This window comes from Neomonachus schauinslandi, chromosome 9, assembly GCF_002201575.2.
Source record: "Neomonachus schauinslandi chromosome 9, ASM220157v2, whole genome shotgun sequence".
In the NCBI taxonomy this organism is placed as follows: domain Eukaryota; kingdom Metazoa; phylum Chordata; class Mammalia; order Carnivora; family Phocidae; genus Neomonachus; species Neomonachus schauinslandi.
This window is the reverse complement of record NC_058411.1, coordinates 124922877-124945802: the sequence shown is the minus strand read 5'-3', so window position 1 is coordinate 124945802 and position 22926 is coordinate 124922877. Positions and strand designations below refer to the sequence as shown.

At 39.3% G+C, this 22926-nt stretch overlaps 1 protein-coding gene across 2 annotated transcripts in view; it reads right to left on the bottom strand.

Annotated features, from left to right (window-relative positions):
* CERS3 (ceramide synthase 3) overlaps nt 1–22926 on the bottom strand; it is a 105172-nt gene that overhangs the window by 51203 nt on the left and 31043 nt on the right. For both annotated transcript variants that reach the window (XM_021680647.1, XM_021680648.1), the window contains 4 exons: nt 16983–17100; nt 11881–11999; nt 5163–5220; nt 4142–4192 (listed from right to left, as the gene is read on the bottom strand). In XM_021680647.1, the coding sequence (XP_021536322.1) occupies nt 4142–4192; nt 5163–5220; nt 11881–11999; nt 16983–17100 (346 nt within the window). The remainder of the gene's footprint in view (nt 1–4141; nt 4193–5162; nt 5221–11880; nt 12000–16982; nt 17101–22926) is intronic.

The window sequence follows — 22926 nt, the reverse complement described above, 5'->3', positions numbered from 1 at the left end:
ACTCCTTTTAAGGCATGAAACTATTGTTTACACCTATTTATGTTCCACAGAATTCCCCCAAATGATGATGCTTTAAGATTTCCATTTCTGAGGGGCACCTGGATGGCACAGTTGGTTAACAGTCCAATTCTTAGTTTCGGCTCAGGTGGTGATTTCAGGGTCGTAAGATTGAGCCCCACCTCGGGCTCCATGCTCAGCACAGAGTCTGTTTAAGTTTCCCTCTCCCTCTGCCTCTGCCCCTCCTCTCTTTCTCTCTCTTTCTCCCTCTCTAAAATAAATAAATCTTGGGCGCCTGGGTGGCTCAGTCGGTTAAGCGACTGCCTTCGGCTCAGGTCATGATCCTGGAGTCCCGGGATCGAGTCCCATGTCGGGCTCCCTGCTCGGCAGGGAGTCTGCTTCTCCCTCTGACCCTCCCCCCTCTCATGCTCTATCTCATTCTCTCTCTCAAATAAATAAATAAAATCTTTAAAAAAAAATAAAAAATAAAAATAAATAAATCTTAAAAAAAGATTTCCACTTCTGAGAAGGAATCAAAGATAATATTTCAAGGCGTTTTATTTCTGGAAGGGTAGACAAGAATTCCAAAATCAAGTTAAGTGTTTTGTTTAAAAGTTAATAAAACTACAACAGGTATAATTGCCTTGTTTTAGTTGACTGAAAGTTAAACTAGGGAAAACAAATTCAAAAGTTTTACTTAAGAATATTGGTAAGTCTGTTCTGCTATTCCCACAGTTCACCTGGTTTTATGTTTCTTGAATACTACTCAAAATCTGATGTCCTAACTTCTCTACTGGTGACAGCTAGTAATCAGAATTGGCCTATCCTCAAATGGGGCAGTAATAAAATATATACAATTATTTAAGTACTCTAAAAATGTCTTCTGAAAAAAAATAAAATTTCTATATCTAGAATTTTCCTTGATAATTTTATAGTGTCAGGTGTGTGGGGGGGGTGCTTATTTTGGCTAAGTTGAGACATTATATTACTTGGTGTGATGGATTGTTACATCAATGCCTCCAATGAATTTCACCTTCTGATATTCATGTATGGGCATAGTCTTCTCCATCATGACCATGAACTTGATCTTGGGCTTTGGTGAATGGAGCATAAGCAAATATGATTCAAGCAGAGACTTCATAAGCACCAGGTAAGAAACCTGAGCTATCTTGCTGATAAGAGCAAAATAGAGAATCAAGGTACCCACTGCCAAAAATATGAATGAGGACACCAGGGACGTGAGCCATTCCCTAGCCAGCCTACCAACAGACTGAAATACAAGCATGAACTCATTTAACACTACATGGAGCAAAAAGAACTGTTCAGCTGGGCCCAGCCCAAATTGTTAACCCAAATCATGAGCAAATAAATGGTTGTTGTTTTAAGGCACTGCATTGGGGATGGTTTGTTATGTACCAGTAGATAGCTGATATACCTGAGAAGTTCAGAGTAAGTTGGAGGTAGAAGAATAAGATTGGAGTTTGACCTACATATTGCCTAAGTATTTTATGGTCTAACCTTCTTTGATTCTCTAATACTGAAGCTAACACATTAAAAGGGATAATTTTCTGGTCAACTGATCATCCTCTATAAGGTCATAATAGAATGAGACAGAGTTTTTGCTTTCTTCTACGTCAGACAAGCATGTATGAGACTAACTCTCCTAGTGAAAACTAACAAAGGATCTGGGTAAAATGCATAAAAATATCTCTGCGAAGACATCAAAGAGCAACCAAGGCACCCAGAACCTGTGAAGCTTTCGAAGAGAAAATGCATTAAAAATGAATCTTTCATTTCTAGTGAATCCTTAATTCAAGAAGTTCCATAGACCCTAAGTGGGATAAATTCAAAGAAAACCACACCAGTGTATAGCATTAGTCAGCATTTGCCAATTTATAAGCTGTATGGAGTCCAGAGACTAAGAAGTAGAAGAAGTTATATAGGACTTTTGGAAATTTCATGGTCCTAGGATGCAAATTGGTACCCAGGTCCAGCCAAAGAAAGAGTCCTGGTAAACACTGTAATCTCTTATCAAACCACTAGGAAAACACCCTAGGAATATGGATAAGTTGTAAATATATCTGCCCTCAAAAAGACTGGAATCCACATTGAATCAGCTCAATCACATACAAAATGAAGGTGATCTGTCTCTACTCTAATGAATAGAAGTGAATGTAAATCTTCTCAAGAGGAAGATAATATCCTGAGCATCTATACTTTTTCATAAACAATATCTATTATTCAATCAAAAGTTACCAAGCATAAGGAGACAAGAATAAAAAAAGAGAACAGACCCATAGGCGATCAAGACATTGGATTCCTCAGACTTGGACTTCCAAATAACTTTAAAAACTTGGTTAAAATGTGGAAAATTTCACTAGAGAACTGGAATCCACTAAAAAAAAAAAAGGGTTAAATGAAAATTTGAGAGGTGAAAAACATAGTAACTAAAATTTAGAACTCAAAAGATGTGTTTCACAGCAGTTTAGACACTGCTGATAAAGGCAGCAACAAACTAGAGAACATGAAAATAGAATATATCCAGATCTGTGAAGGGTCTGAGATTTTACCCTACTTGCAAGATAGCTTGCCACAGTTTCATAGGGGCTGATTGAAGATCCAAGACTCCTGGGTCAGAGGTAAAGGAGAGCGTATTATTCACAGTAATAGTAGGTGTCAGAGTATCAATATTTGGGACAGATCTCCCATCTTAACTCATAGAGGGCTAAGCAAAAAGCATCAGATGACATCTGCACATACCATGGGTTGTAGTACAAGAGAGGAACCCTGAGCTAGGAAACCTGAATCTTTATAATTGATAGTAATGTGTCTACCCTTTGCTCCAGAAGGAGATATTTCTATCTTCCAAGGTTGTCTGCTATACAGAAGTCCTTGAAAGATAGTACAGAACAAAAGGCAGGCAGTGCTTCACTTCATAAGACATGCAAAAATGCAAGAAATCCATAGAGAACTGTCTCCCAACAAACTAAAGCTCAGAGAAGCAAGAGGATGGAAAATATTAGAAAAAGCATAAGAGACATGTGGGACCTAGTGTAAACATCTAGCATATTAGCACATCTGTCATTGAATTTCCAGAAAGAGGAGAGAGAGAGAGAAAAAGGAACAAAAGCAATGGCTGAGAATTTTCTAAAAGTGACTGAAGATATCACACCACAGATTCAAGAAGTTCTATGGACATTAGGCAGGATTAAGTCAAAGAAAACCACATTTATGCCTATCATAATAAAACTTGAAAGACAAAGACAAGATACTGAAATCAGAGAAAAAAGACATTCTGTTCAAAGAAGCAAAAATAAAACTGACAACTAAATTCTTAAAGAAAATGATGGGATCCAGAAGGCAATGGAATGCCATTTTCAAATGCTAAAGGAAAATCATTGCTAACCTAGAATTCTATACCCTCAAAATATATCCTTTAAAAAATGAAGGCGAAGTGATAACATTTCAGAAGAGCAAACCAAAGGGACTTCTTCAGCCAGAAGGATAATCATCCCAGATGGAAACATGGAAAAGCAGGATACAAGGTGGAGCACAGAGAGGGTGATTTGACTGTTTCCAAAACAATAATAGCAATGACTTGCAGCATTTTAAATATTTGAAGGAGGAAATAGGAGGGTATATGAAGAATTCTATGAAGAATTCTAACGACTTTTCAGTGACTGTAAAGAGGTTAGAGCATTAATTTTTATTAGACTCCAATAATTAAAAAATGCATATAGTAATGTCTAGGATAATTACTATAAGCACAAAAGGATGCCTAACTAAAAAGCTAATGTAAAGGAAGAAATGGAGTAATAATTTTTTTAAAAACTTGATTGTCCCATAAAAAAGTAAGGAGAGAGTACAATAAAAGGAAATGCTCCATGTATTACAAATAGAAAATAAATCATAAGATAGGAGATTTAAACTCAAATATGTAATTGCATTAACCATAAACAGACTAAAGGAACAACACAAGTGATAGGTAAGTAAGGAATAAGGATGAGTAAGCTCCGGTAGAGAAAGAGCCGAAGGATTGCACAGACGTGGACAGAGAGTAGGAAGGGGACTCGGACCTAACTCAGGGGACAATTTGAGGGCCTCAAAGCTGAAGGAAGGGAGGACTGTATCAGAAGGGACTTACCTGCCTGGGATAGCCATTCCACACCTCCCAAAGGTCATATACCCAAGGTTTCTGAAAAAACAAGGAACCAAGAGAGAAAAAATAAGTTTGTCAGAGTCAAAGGCTGATTTCAGCAGAAAACATAAGCTCTTCCTGATGTCATTGACAGGGCCACACATAACAGTAAGACTGTTGTTCCTGCTGCGTCTCTTTCTCTCTTTAGGTATTGATACATGTCCCCATACAATGTGCCTGGGACGCTCACGACTTCTAGTGAATCTGGGACCACACACGGTGCTGCCTCGCACAGGAAATTATTCAAACAGGGACGCCTGGGTGGCTCAGTCAGTTAAGCATCTGCCTTCGGCTCAGATCATGATCCCAGCGTCCTGGGATCGAGCCCCGCATCGGGCTCCCTGCTCGGCGGGGAGCCTGCTTCTCCCTCTGCCTCTGCTCCTCCCCCTGCTCCTTCTCTCTCGCTCGCTCACTCTCTTTCTCTCAAATAAATAAAATCTTTTAAAAAATCTTTTTAATCTTTTTAAAAAAAGGAAATTATTCAAACAAGTGAAACCTCTAATGATATGATTTCTGAACCAATCAGACTACTCTTCCTGTAGCAATAAAAATATCTTAAATCTTGAGCAAAATCTCTAAAAGCTGGTTATCTTTTTTTTTTTCTGTCAACAATTTATTATGAAGTTTATATATCACTTAATGAGGTAATCATTTAGTGACTATTTAAACAGACAATGCAAAGGTCTGTTCAGGGGATTGTCAGTAGTCCAGGGTAGTTGGCACGTGTGTCGTGTGAGTGGAAATAGGGAGAGATTAGGTTTCAAACTTATGTTTGCCAATCCAATGCTTAACAAAGGTTTTGAAAGACAAACTGAGGAGTTATGACTTCTCTAGGCATCTGTGTGGTTTTTAAAAGCATGAAAGCTGGTTAGCTTATTGAGAACCTTATTTCACGAGGAATTCATAGGCAACAGTTTTTAAAATCAAAGACAAATCCCCATCAAAGAATATCAAAGAGACAACTTACATCATAAAGAAATACAATTCCAGCAACAGTAATCATTAAGTAAAATGCAAATCGCCAGCTGCCAAAAGAAAGAAACATCTGGTAAAGGTGATTGGCATGTGAGGAGAAATACATTTGGTAGGACAGTATTCTGGAAAGAATGCACGGGCACATCTAATTTGATATCCTGACTGCCACTTGTTTGATGGCTATAACTGTAGGGAAGTCGCCTAACCTCGGGAAGCCTTCATGTCTTCATCTATAAAATGGGAATGACAAAACTTACCTCAAAATGTAAAAAGAATTGAAGCTAATTTGTGAAAAGTATTGATCAGGGTGCCTGGTATGAAGCAAGCAATAACAAGTGGGGGATACTGTTACGACTGTTTGCAGCGCGCCTGACACACAGTAGACAACAGGTTGACATTAGTATTAATCGAATCATTTATTTTATCCCCACTTAAGTCCCAGTGAAAAGGTTTCCATGCGGCCAGACTTCAGTCTTGTTTCTGAAAAGCAGATTTTGAAAAAAAAAAAATCTTTTTCTCATGTATGGAGAAAGACCTATAGATTAAGAGACTTAAAAGACATACCAGTCAACTGTACTGCATGGCTTTTAGTAAGATCCTGATTCAAACAAACAAACGGTAAAGAAAATTATGAGTTAATCAAGGTAATCTGAACATTGAATATCTACTATTATTAAAGTTTTTTTAAGATTTTATTTATTTATTTTAGAGAAAGGGAGAGAGAGAGGGCGCAAGAAGGGGGAGGGGCAGAAGGGGAGAGAGAGAGAGGGACAAGCAGACTCCCCGCTGAGCACAGGGCCCAACACCAGGCTCGATCTTACGACCCTGAGACCACGACCTGAGCCAAAATCAAGAGTTCGCCCGCTTAACCGACTGAGCCACCCAGGCACCCGTTATTAAAGTTTTTTTAAGGTATGATAGTGGTATTGCAATTTTGTTTAAAATAGAGTCCTTATCTCTTAGAGATACATACTAAAATATTTACAATGAAATCATACAAAGTCTGATATTTGTGTCAAAAGTAATCGTCAATAATACTTGGATGAAGGTGGTCAAAAGGAACACACTCTCAGTTACAGGATACGTAAGTACGGGGAATGTGACGTACGGCATGATGACTATAGTTGACGCTTCTGTATGGCATATTTAAGAGATGCTAAGTGAGTAGATCCTCAAGTTCTCATCACAAAGAGGAAAAAACATTTTTTTCCTTTTTGTACCTCTATGAGATTATGGATGCTAACTAAACTTACTGTGGCAATCATTCCACAATATACGTAAGTCGAACTGTCACGCTGTACACCTTAAACTTATACAGTGACGCAGGTCAACTATATCTCAATAAAACTGACAGAAAAAAATTTATCCACAAAAACAGTCTGTGGGGGGAGGTGGTTAGGGGGGACACAGATGACACAGGATTGCCATCAGTTGGTAATACTTAAAGTTGGTGATGGGAACATAGAACACATAGTTCATTATACCAGTCTTTCTATTTTTGTGTATGTTTATAACTTTGCAAAGTAAAGTTTCCAAAAAAGTACTGCTATTTTATTTCATGATTGCTGAAGCAACAATAATATTAAAAATAATATTTGTTGGGGCGCCTGGATGGCTCAGTTGGTTAAGTGGCTGCCTTTGGCTCAGCTCATGACCCCAGCGTCCTGGGATTGAGCCCCGAGTCTGGCTCCCTGCTCAGCGGAGAGCCTGCTTCTCCCTCTCCATCTGCCCCTCCCCCCGCTCATGAGCTCTCTCTCTCTCTCTCTCTCTCTGTGTCAAATAAATAAATAAAATCTTAAAATAATAATAATAATAACAATGCTTGTTCCTTATTCTTGCATAATGCCTTAGAGTGCTTTCTTCAACATGCCTGAAAGCTAAGTAAGAAAGAGGAAGGCAGACATACACCCATTTTGTAGATGAACAATCAGGCTCCTTAAAGGCAAGACCAGTTCCCCCAGTTCCCCAGCTCCCACAGCTAAGCAGTAACACAGCTGAGGCTGAGTGCCCGTCTCTGGACTCTGAAGCCAGTGATGCTTCCTGAACATTGTCATTGACTATAGGCTAGATGATAGTCTTTCTTCCTGACTTGCTTTGGTAGAGAAAGAAGTAGGGTTCCAGTCTTCAGAAATCTGAACCATAAAAATACCCAAAGAGCATTTTATAAAATGAGCTGGTTGAGACCTGTCCATCCTTGTTATATTTACGGCTGGTCCAGTGAAGGCCCACACTTAGATGCAGGCAGCATGCCTTTGGCTCCCTGGATTCTCGTGGCCAAACAGAAACAGAAAAAGTAGGATCAGACCTGCTGGTCACAAAGGAAGCCATAAGTCTAGGTGGCACATCTCGAATTGTTCGTTTCTCCAGCATTTACTGACCTCTTGACTTTGCACCAGGCACTGTGCTAAGCCTGTGTGTGTTATCATATGTTTATCTTCACAACAAGTTTATGGACTAGGAACTGTAATTAGGCCCTCTCTATGGATAAAAGGTAGACAAGGTGGCTACCGCAGAGGGACACAGAGGTTGGGAGAGATCACATAACTCCCCCGGGGCTGTGCAGTGGCCATCAGATGCAAGTGCCAAAACCAAGTGTTGCATTTTCCTGGACTGATCTGTTAGGCTTCATTACACTATCCCAGCGGTTCTCAAAATGTGTGCCAGGTATTCCTGGCATCCAAATATTTTCATAATATGACTACCGTGTTATGTGATTTTCACTCATCCCCTCACAAGCGAACAGTGATTTCCAGAGGCCCCATGACAGGAGACACCATCCTTGCTCAGAGTGCTTGTGTACTCTTATGTTTTATAAATGTCCCAGCCTTCATTTCTAGTATCGGTAGCCATAACACACACAAGCAAATGCTCTTTGGGGTCCTTCTTAATTTTTCAGAGGACAAAAAGCTTCTAAAACCAAAAAGTTCGAGAACCGCTACACTTCACTAATTATGAGATGAATGACCAAGTACTTGTTGATGCTGTTTTACTAGTTTCAGATGGAAAAGGTAGTAAAGATTTCCCCCTTTTTTTCCAGGAGAGGCTGAGATAAACATAATTATAAGGGGAAAAAAATTCTTGGAAAAAAGAAAAATCCAGAAATTGATTGGTCAGGCCCAGATGGCAAGTGCAATCAGGGGGCAATGGAGAGAGAAGCTGCCAAGGCCAGCAACGGGGCTCAGGAAAGGGCAAGGCCCAATGGAGCAGGCAGGGACATGTCCCAGGGGTCAGCTAAGGCAAGGTGGCAGCCCAGCCAGCTAGAGGAGAGCTCTCCCTCCGGGGCTGGGGAAGCTGCCTACCTATCTACACCCGCTACTTGACAATTACCTGGGATTTTTATAATAAACTTCTTGCTGCTAGATGGAAATGCTTATTGAAAAAGAAAAGTGGTCAGCTAATATGAAGTTTACTTTAAAAATAAAGTACGCACTGTGGATTAAAACCCTGAATTCTGTGGAACAGGGTTCAGGGGGTCATCATTTAAAAAAGTGACCAAGTACAATAGCCAAGATATGGAAGCAACCTAGTGCCCATCGACAGATGAATGGATAAAGAAGATGTGATACGCACACACACACACACACACAATGGAATACTAGTTGGCTATATAAAAATGAAATTCTTCTTTCTCTCTGACAAATAAATGAATAAAATCTTTAAAAAAAAAAAAAGTGAAATCTTACCATTTGTGACAACATGGATGGAGCTAGAGAGTATTATGCTAAGTGAAATAAATCAGACAGAGAAAGACAAATACCATATGATTTCACTTACATGTAGGCTCTAAAAAAGAAAGCAAATGAACAGATAAAACAAAATAGAAACAGACTCACAGATACAGAGAACAATCTGGTGGTTGCCAGAGGGAGAGGGTAGAGGAATGGGCGAAACAAAGGAAGGAGATTCAAAGGTGCAAACTACCAGTTATTAAGTATTTAAAACTTGGGGATGCAATGTACAGCACAGGGGATATAATTAATAACATTGTTTATATGGCGGCAGATGGTTGCTAGATTTCTTGTTGTGATCACTTGAGAATGTATATAAATGTCAAATCACCATGTTGTACAGCTGAAACTAATCTAATATTGTATGTCAACCATACTTCAATTCAAAAAAAGGAAGTAATCAAGGAAACAATACAGTAAACTTAAGGTGTTCCTCTTAATATCATAGAGGAGTTTCTGCCTGTTGGCCAGTAATTTGTTCAAGTGTGGCGTTGGGAAGTAAGTTTTCTGAGATTTCCCAAATGCCTGAGGCTAGGTAGCTCTTACTGTGATTCCCACAGCACATTACATTGCTGGAGGAATAAAGTGCATTTTGCTTTAGGCTATTTATTTAGTCTATGATAGCGGTGTTCTGACTTTCAGGAAATTTGTGATGTCTCTAAAGAAGAAGGTGGAGCTTACATTTTATTTGTTGGCCCACTTCTATACCCTGAATACACTGTATAATTTCCTGCCTTGTGTCTTTGCCTTACTTGAAACAAGCTACCCTCAAATCCTGATTTCTTTTCTCATGGAAATCCCAAGCCATTCCTCAAGGTCATGTTCCCACTACCTCCTCTAGGTCTGGCCTCCTCTAAAAACCCTTTTTCGAACGTGTCCAGATCTACTAACACCATCTCCTCTGACTGCCCACAATGCATCGAAACATGACCATGGACTACACGTGTCTAGGCTCATGCGCCACTGGGTGGATAACTGCATGGCTATTGTGGTTTCATAAGCCACAGTCTTGTCTCCCTGAGTAGCTGTTTAAGGCTAGTGACCAGGCCTTCCACTTTAACTTCCCTCTTAAAATCTAGAACTCCACCCAATGTAGGAGAGTGCCCCGTACAGAGAAGACAGTCGACATAACCCTCTGCATTGCCTGACTGATCGATAGCTGACAACTTGAAATTCCCTTCCCTAGCCTGAATTCTGAAGCAGACTTTCAGTAGACTCACTGACAGCCAGAGTCCCAAATGGTAGGCCTTGTTGACCCAAAGGTTTAATTGACGTAGGGGGTTTTCTGCTTGCTAAGAGGTAAGCATTATGTGTCAAGGGGCAGAGGCATGGAGGAGAAAGAGTCCCAGAAAAGGAGTCAGAAGACAGGAGTGCAACAGTTCTGCCCACAGCTAGGTGACCTTAAGCAAGTTCTTTTAAGAAGCCGGACCTGTAGCTCCCCATTTCTTTCTTCCCCCCCCCCATTTTATTGAGATTTAATTGACATACGGCACTGTGTATGTTGAATAGTTTTCATTTCTTACACAGGGCTAGCTCTACCTACCTTCCTCGACTACCTCACGGCATTGGCAGGAGGATCAAACATTATTTATAAACTGTAAGGCTCTATCATGTACAAGAAATCACTAGAGATTTTCATGGGAGCATGATTCAGCTCAAAAGTAGAGAATTAGTCCCTCCCTGGGGACTTTATTTAAGATAAGAATCATTTGCTAGAAAAATAAATGAATGATAGTAGGAGAACAGGAAAATATGAGACCAGTGCTACTTTATAGTGTTTTGTGGTGATAGTTTAAAGAGATTCACTCATGCCAAGCTGACATCAGTGACGACGATATTAGCCAATCTCTCAAGAGCTAAAAATCAGAGAGAAGCTATTTGGAAGACAAACCAGGCCATTCACGTTGAGCTTCCAATGGAAGCCTGTGATGAGAAATGATTGTTTGTTTCAAGACACCTTGAACACTTGGGTCTGTGCCCCTAAACATCTCCAGCATCATAGTGGGATCATAATACTCAGGTGCGTACAGGTAAACTGAAGGAAGCCATTAAAGCTTAGCCCCAGCCCCATTTATGTGAGAGTCTGACATCAGCTCTCTATTCACTTCACGATCAAAACAAAAAATATCTGGTGAAAGTCACCCGGCAATGCGAGGACCATAAGAAATGGACAGAAAGAAGGGATGCTATTGTTGTGTAGAATGTGGCATCAAACACAACCCAATGAACAGACATTTGTCTGGATGTTAAGAAGAAGAAAAAAATAAGAGCAATGACCTGTCCTCATTTTTCACACAAGTGTCTGTTTATGCCACCAAGGGAGTGAACCAAAGTACAACAAAATTCTACAGGAGGGAAAAAAAAAACCCACAGAACTCAAATGAAACCAAAAATAAGTGTTATGCAGCCTCATTCCTCCCAGAGCATATTCAAAGTGGCCAGCTCTGGCAAAAATCCTACTTGGACCCCAACAGGTGCTGACCACCCCCCCCCCAAAAACCAACTGGGAAACCCAGAGGAACTGGCCATCCAGTCCACAGGCAAGGGGTGGGGGGCTGGAGGGGGGAATGAGTCAAGTGGGATGGAAGAACAGACACCTTCCCATTCTCTGCTCTTATAATGTGATTTAATAATTGGAATGTGATTAGAAACAGTTGATAAAGTCTTGCGACGTAGGGCCAACCTCTACCTTAAAAAAAAGAAACAGCAGTTAAGACGTTTGCATTTTTTTCTGGACTTTAAGATAAGTACATCATACCTCCTATTCATCTTAGAGAGTTCATAGCTTCACCCCATTTCATCGAGAAGGAAATGGAATCAGAGACGGTAGATGGGCGACTAGCCTAAAACACCCAATTGGTAAGTGACAGGGCTGGGTCCAAACTCCTCTTCTGCTCCAACATTAGTGTTCTTTCTGAGATGACCATTCTGTTCCATATTATAAAACTGCAGCATTGCAAAAGCTTTGACTGTCCTTCTTACCAAGCTTCCTGGAATTTCTTCATCCTGCAAGGCCTCCCTTGATTCCGCCGACTCCTAAACCATCTTTCCACCTGGCGCTCTGTCAAGTTACACTTCTTTGCCAGTCCGTAAATATCAGTCTGAAAAGGGACAACATGAATGAACAGGTGATAAAGAGTAGTCAGATGGGCAGGCAGTCAAGAGACGGTATGATTCGGTTACCAGAGCTTGTGCCCTGGAGAGAAGAGGCATTCTGCGTTAGCTCTGGAGCCAATGAATTTACCTCTTTTGCTTATGGGATCACACACACAGACACGCACACACACAGACCCACAAAAAAAAAAAAAAAAAATCCCAGCACAACTCTGAGTTACTAAGAAATATCAATACTCCATAATTTGGCAGCAACCCATACATTCGAGCTGCAGATGTGAGCTCACTCGCTCAGCAAAGTTTTATCTAGGCTTCCTAGGTACCAGGTAGAGAAGTACAGTTTAAGGTGTTAATCAGATCCAACCTCCTCATTTTTCCTACGAGAAATGGGAACACCAAGAGTTTTAGTAAGTTGTCCAAGACCTAAAATTAATAGTAAAGTGAGGATAAGAAGGTAGGCTAGTGGGGCACCTGGGTGGCTCAGTTGGTTAAACGACTGCCTTCAGCTCGGGTCATGATCCCAGGGTCCTGGGATCGAGTCCCGCATCGGGCTCCCTGCTCGGCGGGAAGCCTCTTCTCCCTCTCCCACTCCCCCTGCTTGTGTTCCCTCTCTCACTGTCTCTCTCTGTCAGATAAATAAAAAAAAAGATTAAAAAAAAAAAGAATGTAGGCTAGTGCACTTTCTGTTCTTTCACACGACCTTTGTGCTGGCTCCAAAAAATACGACAGGAAAAACTCAAAAGGTGTTGGCTATCACTTTCACGTTTAATCAGATGTAGAGCCCATTTCAAACTAATGAAAATAATTCCAATCATAAAAAAATTAAGATTGTAGAATATACTAATGATGATCGCTTCTCTTCTGGGAAGCAGAATTTATTTTTAAATTTGGAAATAATACGGATGATGGATTAGCTCAAAGGTCATACACTTTGAAGCTCTCCGAGGGCCAGACCAAAAACACATATGATTGAGTGGATCAGGTCTGTTTCATGGTGGGATTTTAAGTTGTATTCTTTCGCACAGGCAGGTTTTATATGCTAAACCTATGGTGTCTTCAACTGACACAAAGAAATAAGCTCTGTAAGTTTTTGAAATACCTGCCCTCTTGATCTTTCATTTTCCAACATAAGTACACAAAGTATTTCCATTTCCTCTTTACTAGAAAAAATAAAATGGCATCAAACTGACCCTCAGCTTCAGCGTTGAGGAGATAAGCAGAAGCGACTGACAAAGCAAACAGGAAAGCACCCGCTTTGCTCCAAAAGCGCAGCTGTGAACCAGCCCTCGCTGATGGCTCCAGAGGGAAAGCGCACACCCAGGATTTTGTTGTGACGTGACTAGCACGTTCCAAATGTTGACCGATGCCTCAAAGTAAATTTAAGTAAATTTAGGACCAACATTGTGAGGGCTGAACAAAGCCTGCCTGATGGCTGGACACCCTCCAGTCTGGGACCAGTCATACAGTTTCTACTGTGTTATTGTGCAGAGTTCACCTAATTGTTCACGTGCGCAGGGTTAACAGTGGATAAAATTCATAAAGCAGCTCTCACACTGAAGACTGGCAAAGGCCTAACTGCAACTTCTATGTACCTCCTAAATTGCTACCTGTTATTTAATCTGCAAGAAGGAATGCAAAACAAAACACAGGATACAGCCCATATGATACTCTGTTTCTCTGTAACCTAACTGCCCTCTCTAACACCTTTTATAGGCCAAGGGTTTGCCACTGTTTGTGTTGTTGTTGTGTTTTGTTTTGTTTTTGAGCTCTTGAGGACACTGAGTTGGCAACCATTTATTGTTGCCTCCTTCTTGCAAGCATTGTGCTAATCATTGGGGATCGAAATGAATAATAACATGGACGTGGGGCCCGAAAGTAAGAAAATAAAACAAAGAATTCTAATGAAATACCATGAGTGCTAAGATAGGGGAAGATCAGGATACCATGGGACCTAACTCTGTGTAGGCACTTCCGGAAAGTTACACATAGGCTGGATCCTGAAAAAAGCCTCAGAGAAGGAGAGGGTAAAGAAAGGAAGGTCGTGTGGAGATGAGAGCAAGGGTGAGCAGGGAACCCCTGGGGAACAGAAAGAAGTCTGGCAGGGTAGAGCCATATGAAGAGGAGGGGAGGAAAGATGTGGCTACGCTCACATCAAGGGGGGCTTTGTCTGGGATTTATCCTGGGGGGGGGGACAGGGCATTGGCACTGATAAAGTCCCCCTCCAGCGGCATGTACGGAATGGAGGAGCAGGCGTATGTCCGGAGTTGGACACCATGTTCACTTTGCCCTTGCGTCCAAGGTCTTTGTTCTCACAACTCTGGAGGTCTGGATTCACTAACCCACACAGCTCATCATACTCCCTCGCGGGAAGCAATTCATTTTTATTATCCCATCATTTCTATACATATCTGCTTAATAAATGCATCTAGAAATAGCACTCGAACATGATTTGAAGCAATTTATTTTCTCTCTTGGAGCACAGATGAATCGGGTGTAACATCAATCTTGACAATACTGACTCCATTCACTACAATATTATTGGGATGGAAATCCTCTTGCAAACAAAAGTCTCTGGAAGTAATTTCTTATCGATACATAAAAGAAGCACTTATTGAACACCTACAATGCACAGAAAATTGTGCCAGATGTTATGTTGGTATTTCTTTAACTGTCACATGGCTCTTTTCTCTCCATAGCAGGGAAACTTGATAAAGACCAAATTTCCTCATTTTAAGTTTCCTAAAATGCTGACCTGAAGGTTTTGCTATAGCAAACATATCAAGTAATTGAGAGCATAGCACCGTTCTTCATGTTTTATACAAGGTATTACCCGAGTGCTTTATTCTCAAACAGAAAGAGAAAAATAATGAGGACTCTGAAAGAGCCTGAAGTTTTCATAACCACAGCTAAGTAATTTCCCTTTTGAAAAATGTGAAATGATGCTTGGGCGTTTATTATCGCCCCTGTTAACAGCAGTATTGAAAGGAACAAGAACAGTCCTTTGGAGCACATGGAAATGAAGAACATGTGGAAAAGGCTTGTCAGACTGTCCTCATTTTAGAAAACAAACAAACAAGGGAGTCCAGTACAGAACCTGAGGGCAGAAGTTACAGACAGTGCTGGCTAGCTGTGAACAATTCTGGACGCGATGCCACGCGCTATGGTCAGACCTCCATATGAGCTCAACCAGACCCATGATAGAAACAGTCATCGTAGATGCAACTGAACTTTGCAAATAAAGTTAGGCACCCTTAAAATCTATCAATCCTAAACTGTGCGAGCACATGCTCTTGACTTTTAAAATGACTGGTGATCCAATAGCCAAACTATGGAAAGAGCCAAGATGTCCATCGACAGATGAATGGATAAAGAAGATGTGGTATATATACACAATGGAATATCATGCAGCCATAAAAAGGAATGAAATCTTGCCATTTGCAACAACGTGGATGGAACTGGAGGGTATTATGCTGAGCGAAATAAGTCAATCAGAGAAAGACATGCCTCATATGACCTCACTGATATAAGGAATTCTTAATCTCAGGAAACAAACTGAGGGTTGCTGGAGTGGTGGGGGGTGGGAGCGATGGGGTGGCTGGGTGATGGACACTGGGGAGGGTATGTGCTAGGGTGAGTGCTATGAATTGTGTAAGACTGTTGAATCACAGACTTGTATCTCTGAAACAAATAATACATTATATGTTAAAAAAAAGAAGAAGATAATAGGAAGGGAAAAACGAAGGGGGGCGGAAATCGGAGGGGGAGACGAACCATGAGAGACTATGGACACTGAGAAACAAACTGAGGGTTCTAGAGGGGAGGGGGCTGGGGGGATGGGTTAGCCTGGTGATGGGTATTAAAGAGGGCACGTATTGAACAGAGCACTGGGTGTTATGCACAAACAATGAATCAGGGAACACTACATCAAAAACTAATGATGTACTGTATGGTGACTAACATAACATAATAAAAAGAAAGAAAGAAAAATAAGTCACATGTAAATTTCATTTAAAAATTAACATATGCAGAAAAAAAATGACTAGTGATCACCATCTGTATTCATTAGAGAGTTTTTATTTCATCTCTCATTTTAACTATGGTGAAAATGAAACCAGACCCGCCTAGGCGCCATCTTTTTTTACAACTATTGGATTAAAACCTTTTTTTGTGGGGGCGCCTGGGTGGCTCAGTCAGTTAAGCGTCTGCCTTTGGCTCAGGTCATGATCCCAGAGTCCTGCATTGGGCTCCCTGCTCAGTGGCAAGCCTGCTTCTCCCTATGCCTGCCGCTCCCCCTGCTTGTGCTCTCTTTCTTTCTCTCTGACAAATAAATAAAATCTTAAAAAAAAAAAAAACGACCTTTTAAGACAACCTTCTTTGGGTTATGTAAACATTCCTTGCACTACACCATTTCATGAAGTGCATCTTGTATTATAGAGAGAACTCTGACTTTCCTGGGGAGTGGGCAGGAGCATGGCGCATTTTTAAACATGTGGAGGACTTGGATAAAATGAAATGGCCTACTCACGACAGCCACCCCCGTGAACAATTTCCTAAAGTGTGTAGTGTATATCAATGATGCCACAGTCATCAGAAGTGTTAGATATGGGCTACTGTGCCGTAACTGTCAGTGGTCTTTAGTGATTGGGGTACTTTGTACATATCCTACCCTCCAAAATTTAATTTTGATCTTTCTACCCAAATTATGGCATTGATTATTAGTGTTAAACACTATAGTTGAACACAATAGTTCAACTATGAATATTGGTTATTTTATAATATTTCTGTATCATTTTATACTATGCTTGGAATGCTGTATAACCTGTCAATAGAGGAAAAAAATCCAAATGAGTCAAATCATTTGATGGCCAACTGGAACGGATATCTTGAACAGATGAGGTAAGCCACAGGTGACTGAAACATTAAGAAAGGAGATTTTTTTTTTAATCCCCAAACAAAGAACTTGTACTTACTTGAGATGGTTGCCTTGTGGAATATTTGAAAAAATTCTCTAAGACGGTATTTGGTATAATCTTCTTTCGAACTTCCTCTTTAATGCCAAATGATTTTGCTAGAGGTGTAGCAATAAACCTACAAAATATGAAAGAAAGTCCAAAATCTCAGAATGAACCCAAAATGACACCAGAAAACTCAAGCCTTACTTTAGATTCCAAATGAAGCATCAGCCATTGGGTCATGTTGTCCTTGGGCTACCTACAGCTAACCTCTGCCTTGCAAAGAAATTCAAGGAGAGCAAATTTTGAGACCCTTTATACAAGCAATACCTTAAAAAAATAAAATACTTGTACCATTAAAAATTCACTTATGTAAATCCAAATATATTTATATATGAGATCCCAGAATTGGGATAAGCCATTCCACTTAGAGTTTCATTTTAAGACTCCAAGGGATTCAAATGAATAATAATTTTGTTATTGAAAGTTTTACTTCGTGGGGCGCCTGGGTGGCTCAGTCGTTAAGCGTCTGCCTTCGGCTCAGATCATGATCTCAGGGTCCTGGGATCGAGCCCCGCATTGGGCTCCCTGCTCGGCGGGAAACCTGCTTCTCCCTCTTCCACTCCCCCTGCTTGTTTTCCCTCTCTCACTGTGTCTCTCTCTGTCAAATAAATAAAATCTTTAAAAAATAAAAAAATTTAAAAAAGAAATAAAAAGAAATTTTTACTTGGTGATCATTGTCTTATAGAATTACTATGTTCCTATTTGAAGTTCTAACTAATGAGAAAAATGGCCTGACTCTTGGGTAAATATCGAGGAGTGGGATTGGTAGGTGGTATAACAAGTATACATTTAACTTTATAAGAAATTGGCAAACTGTTTTCCAGGTGGTGGCACCACTTTGCATTCCTGCAAGTAATGGGCCAGAGTTCCAGTTACTCCATATCCCTGCCAACACTTGGTATTACCAGTCCTTTTAATCTCAGGATTTTACTGGGTGTGTCCTGGTTTTCATTGAATTTCCACTCTAATCTTTATTATTTCCTAACTTCTGCTTGCTAGAAGTTTAGTTTGCTCTTTTTTCTTCTTTTCTGAAGGTAGAAGTTTATTGATTTGAGATCTTTCTTCTTTTTTAATATAGGTGTTTGAAGCTCTAAATTTCCTTCTGAGCACTATGTGGCTGTATCTCATAAGTTTTGATATTGTGTTTTCTTTGTCATTCATCTCAAAGTATTTTCTAATTTACGGTGATTCCTCCTCTGACCCATTGGTTATTTAGAAGTATGCTGTTCAATTGCCACGTATTTGCTCATTTCCCAATTTCTGTGTGTTACTGAATTTTAATTTCATTTCATTGTGATTGGAAAACACACTTGGTATGATTTCCATTTCTTTATGCTTATTGAGACTTGTCTTATGGCCTAACATATGGTCTGTCCTGGAGAACGTTCCTTGTGCATATGAGAAGAATGTGTCTTCTGTTGTCATTGGGTGCTATGTTCTAAAGATGACTGTTATGTCTACTTGGTTTATAGTGCTGATCAAGTCTTCTATTTCCTTATTAATTCCCCCTAAGTATCCATTACTAAAAGTGAGATATTCACATCTACAACTATTTGTTGAGTTGTCTATTTCTCCCTTCAATTCTGTCAGTTTTTGCTTCATGCATTTTGGAGATTTGTTGTTAGGTACATATATGTTTATAATTATTATATCATCTTGATAGATTTACCCTTTTATATTATAAAATGTTCTCATTTCCAGTAACAATTTAAAAGTCTATGAAAGTCTAAATTGCCTGGCATTAGTATATAGCCACTCCGGTTCTTTTTTGGTTACCGTTTGCTTGGTATATCTTTTCCCATACTTTTATTGTCAACCTATTTATGTCTTTGAACCTCAAGTGTGTTTCTTATAGAAAGCATATAGTTGGATCATGTATTTTTTTTAATATTTTATTTATTTATTTGAGAGAGAGTGGGGGAAGGAAGGAGCAGAGGGAGAAGGACAAGCAGACTCTGTGCTGAGCACGGAGCCTGATGCAGGGCTTGATCTCACAACCCTGAGATCTTGACCTGAACCAAAATCAAAAGTCAGACACTTAACCAACTGAGCCACCCAGGCACCCCAGATCATGTATTTGTATCCATCTCTCCTATCTATGCCTTTCAGTTGGAATATTTAATCTATTTACATTCATGAAAATTACATTTAATTACTGATAAAATAGGATTTATGTCTGCTATTTTGTTATTTGTTTTCTATATATCTTATGTCTTTGTTATTTCTCTATTCTTCAATAAGTTACCTTCTTTTGTGTTAAAGAGATATTGTCTAGTGTAGCTTTTTAATTTTCTCTCTTCCTTAAAATATTCTTCTTTTACCTTTTTTTTAAAGATTTATTTATTTATTTTAGAGAGACAGAGAGAGCATCAGCAGGAGGAGGGGCAGGGGGAGAGGGAGAAAGTGAGAGAATCTCAGACTCCCCACACTAAGCATGGAGCCTAAGGGCTTGATCTCATGAGATCATGACCTGAGCCAAAATCAAGAGTTAGATGCTCAACTGACTGAGGTACCCAGGTGCCCCAAAATATTCTTCTTTTAAAATAATTTTCTTAGTGGTTAACTAAGTATTATAATTAACATCTTCATTCATAACATCCTAGTTCAGATTAATACCAAAATAATATCAGCAATATACAAAAACTTCATTACCTCCCCTTTCTGTGCTATTAATCATACAAATCATATATTTATAAATTATGTTTTCATCAACACAGATTTATGATTACTGTTTGATGTAGTTGGCTTTTAAATCAGATAGGAGAAAAAATGTGTTACAAACAAAAACTGTGCGTATACTTTCTTTTTATTTCTTATGTAGGTGACTTTACTGGTGGTGCTTTTTATTTCTTCATATGGATTCAAGTTATTGTCTTGTGTCCTCTAATTTCAGTCTGAAGGATTTCCTTTAATATTCTTGTGGGATGGCTCTGGAAGCAACAAATTCTTTCAGTTTTTGTTCATCAGGAAATGTCTTAATTTCTCTTTCATTTTAAAAGATAGTTTTTCTCAGTTGACAGTTGTTTTTTTTTTTAAGCACTTTTTATATGTCTTCCCACTACCTTTGGCCTCTATGATTGCTGATAAGAAATCAACTCTTAATCTTATTGAAGGTCTCTTATATGTGATAGATGCTTCTCTCTAGCTTTCAAGATTTGTTGTTTTTGTCTTTGAACACTTTGTGATGCATCTAGGTGTGGATTTTTAAATTTATCCTACTTGGAATTTGTTTAGCTTCTTGGATGTGTAGATTAATGTTTGTCATCAAATTTGAGTACATTTCTGGCCATGTATTTCTTCAAGTACTTTCTATCCTACTCATTTTCTCCTCTTCTTCTGGAACTCCCATTATGCGTATGTTGTTAGGCTTCATGCTATACCACAGGTCTCTCAGGCTCTTTGTTTTCTTTCATTCTTTTTTTACTTTTTTTTTTCTCTTCCTCAGACTGCTAACTCTTCTACTTGCTCAAATATGCTGTTGGGCACCTTTAGTGAATTTGTCATGAGTCACTGTACTTTACAACTCCAAAATTTCTCTTTGATTTCTTTTATAATTTCTTTTTTTTTAAGTTCCAAATTTTTATTAAGATAATATTTTCTATAATTTCAAAATTTTAAAAATCATCCCTATATATGCCTATATGTCTAATTACAATCTTTTTATAGTCTTGATTTGGTGAGACATTGTTCTCATTCTTTCCTTTAGGTCTTAAACATGCTTTTCTCTAGTTCTTTGAACATGTTTAAAATAGCTGATTTAAAGTCATTATCTAGGGACACCTAGGTGGCTCAGTCACTTAAGTGTCCAATTCTTTATTTCAGCTTGGGTCATGATCTCAGGGTTGTGAGATTGAGCCCAGCATAGGGTCATGCTGTGCATGGAGTCTGCTTGGGATTCTCTCTTTCTCCCTCTCCCTTTGCATCTTTCCTGCTCACACACTCTCTCTCTAAATGATAACAATAGTGATAATAATAATAAATGAATTAATTAATTAAAAATAATAAAGTCTTTATCTTATAAGGCTAACATCCAGGTTTTGTAAGGGACATTTTACTTACAAAAAGGGGATTACTTTTTCCTTGTATTTTCTTGTTTCTTTACATGCCTTATAATTGTGTTGAAAATTGGACATGTTTAATAATATAATGTGGCAACTCTGGAAATCGGATTATCCCTCTCAGAGTTTGTTGGTTTTGTGGTTTGTTATCATTGTCCATTTGTTTGTTTCATTCCTTGTTTGAAATGATCTATGAAGTCTGTATTCTCTGTCATATTTGGGCACTGGAGTCTCTACTGGATTACCTTAACTGTCACCTAATGACTAGACAGAGATTTCCTTAAATGTCTGGAACCAATAAATCTCCCAGTCTTTGCCAAGGAGCTCTGCATACATTTTGGGGCACACCTTCAACACTCAGCTAGGCAGTTGCCAACTTTGCCTTAGCTTTCACTTCTTTGCTCAGAGCCTCAAGATCATCTAGAGGTGAGAGCTAAGGGCCTTCTCATATCTTTTCTGGGCATGTGGAGAGCCCTGGGCATACCCAAAGCTCTACAAATTCAAGTGTCCTCTGGTTTCCAAGAATATGTCTGAGCTTTTCAAAGTCTGCTGTAGACATCTTATTTTCCAGTTTTTCTTTTTAAGTGTTTTGGTTAGTCTATTGTTTGCCCCAATTGTTATTAACAACCTCAGGTAGTTCCAAAGTTAGTCAATTGCCTCTACTTGTTTTAGACAAGCACCTTCAGGGAAAAGGCTTTTCTGACTCAGGTCAAATAAAGACAGACTTAGAATGACTGCCTTCTAGGGAACCACAAGAGAGGTCAGATAATGTTATTTCCCTAGTAGTGATGCTCTGTTCTGCCCCCTTCAATGGCTGCCAGGATACTGGTTTCCCCTGAAATTACGGGCTATTGGGTTTTCAAGGCTATCACAGAGGTGGACAGGGCAGGATAGGAATAGGGCAAGTTAAAATGTCACAAAGCAGGGTGCCTGGGTGGCTCAGATGGTTAAGCGTCCACCTTCGGCTCAGGTCATGATCCCAGGGTCCTGGGATCGAGCCCCACATCAGGCTCCCTGCTCGGCGGGAAGCCTGCTTCTCCCTCTCCCGCTCCCCCTGCTTATGTTCCCTCTTTCGCTGTGTTTCTCTCTGTCAAAAAATAAATAAAATCTTAAAAAAAAAAAGTCACAAAGCTTGTTCTTCTTTCCAAGAGTCAGCTGTTTTTCTTAAATAACAATCCCTGAATTGCTGCTAACCTTTGGTTAATTCTGAATTCTGAAAAGTTGATTTTGACAATTTTTGCTAGTTTTCTGATTGCTTTTAGGGAAGAGAGAATTTTTGGAGGTCCTTACTCTGACATTTTTGTTAATTTCCAGGGTGTAGTGGCTTTAATTTGCATTTTGCTAATGACTAATGATGTTGGACACCTTTTCATGTGTTTACTTGCCATTTGTAAATTTTCGGTGAATTATCTATTCAAGTCTTTTGCCCATTTTAAAAATCAAGTTATTTCTTTGTTTATTATTGAGTTAAAGAGTTCTTTATATATTCTGAATTTAAGTCCCTCATCAGATATATGTTTTGCATATAATATATTTTCTCCCAGTCTGTGGTTTGTATTTTTATTTTATTTATATTTTTAAAAATAACCACATAGACATTTTTGCATATCATATAATTCACCTTTTCCAAGTATACTATTCAGTGATTTTTTTTTTAAGTAAAATTACCAAGTTGTAGAATCATCACCACAAATCAACTTTAGAAGATTTTCATCATTCCAATATAATCCCTCATGCATATTTACTGTTACTTCCGTTCCCTCCCACCCCTGCCCCAGGCAATCACTAACCTATATTCTGTCTTTATAGCTTTGTCTTTTTAGGATATTTAATATAATGGA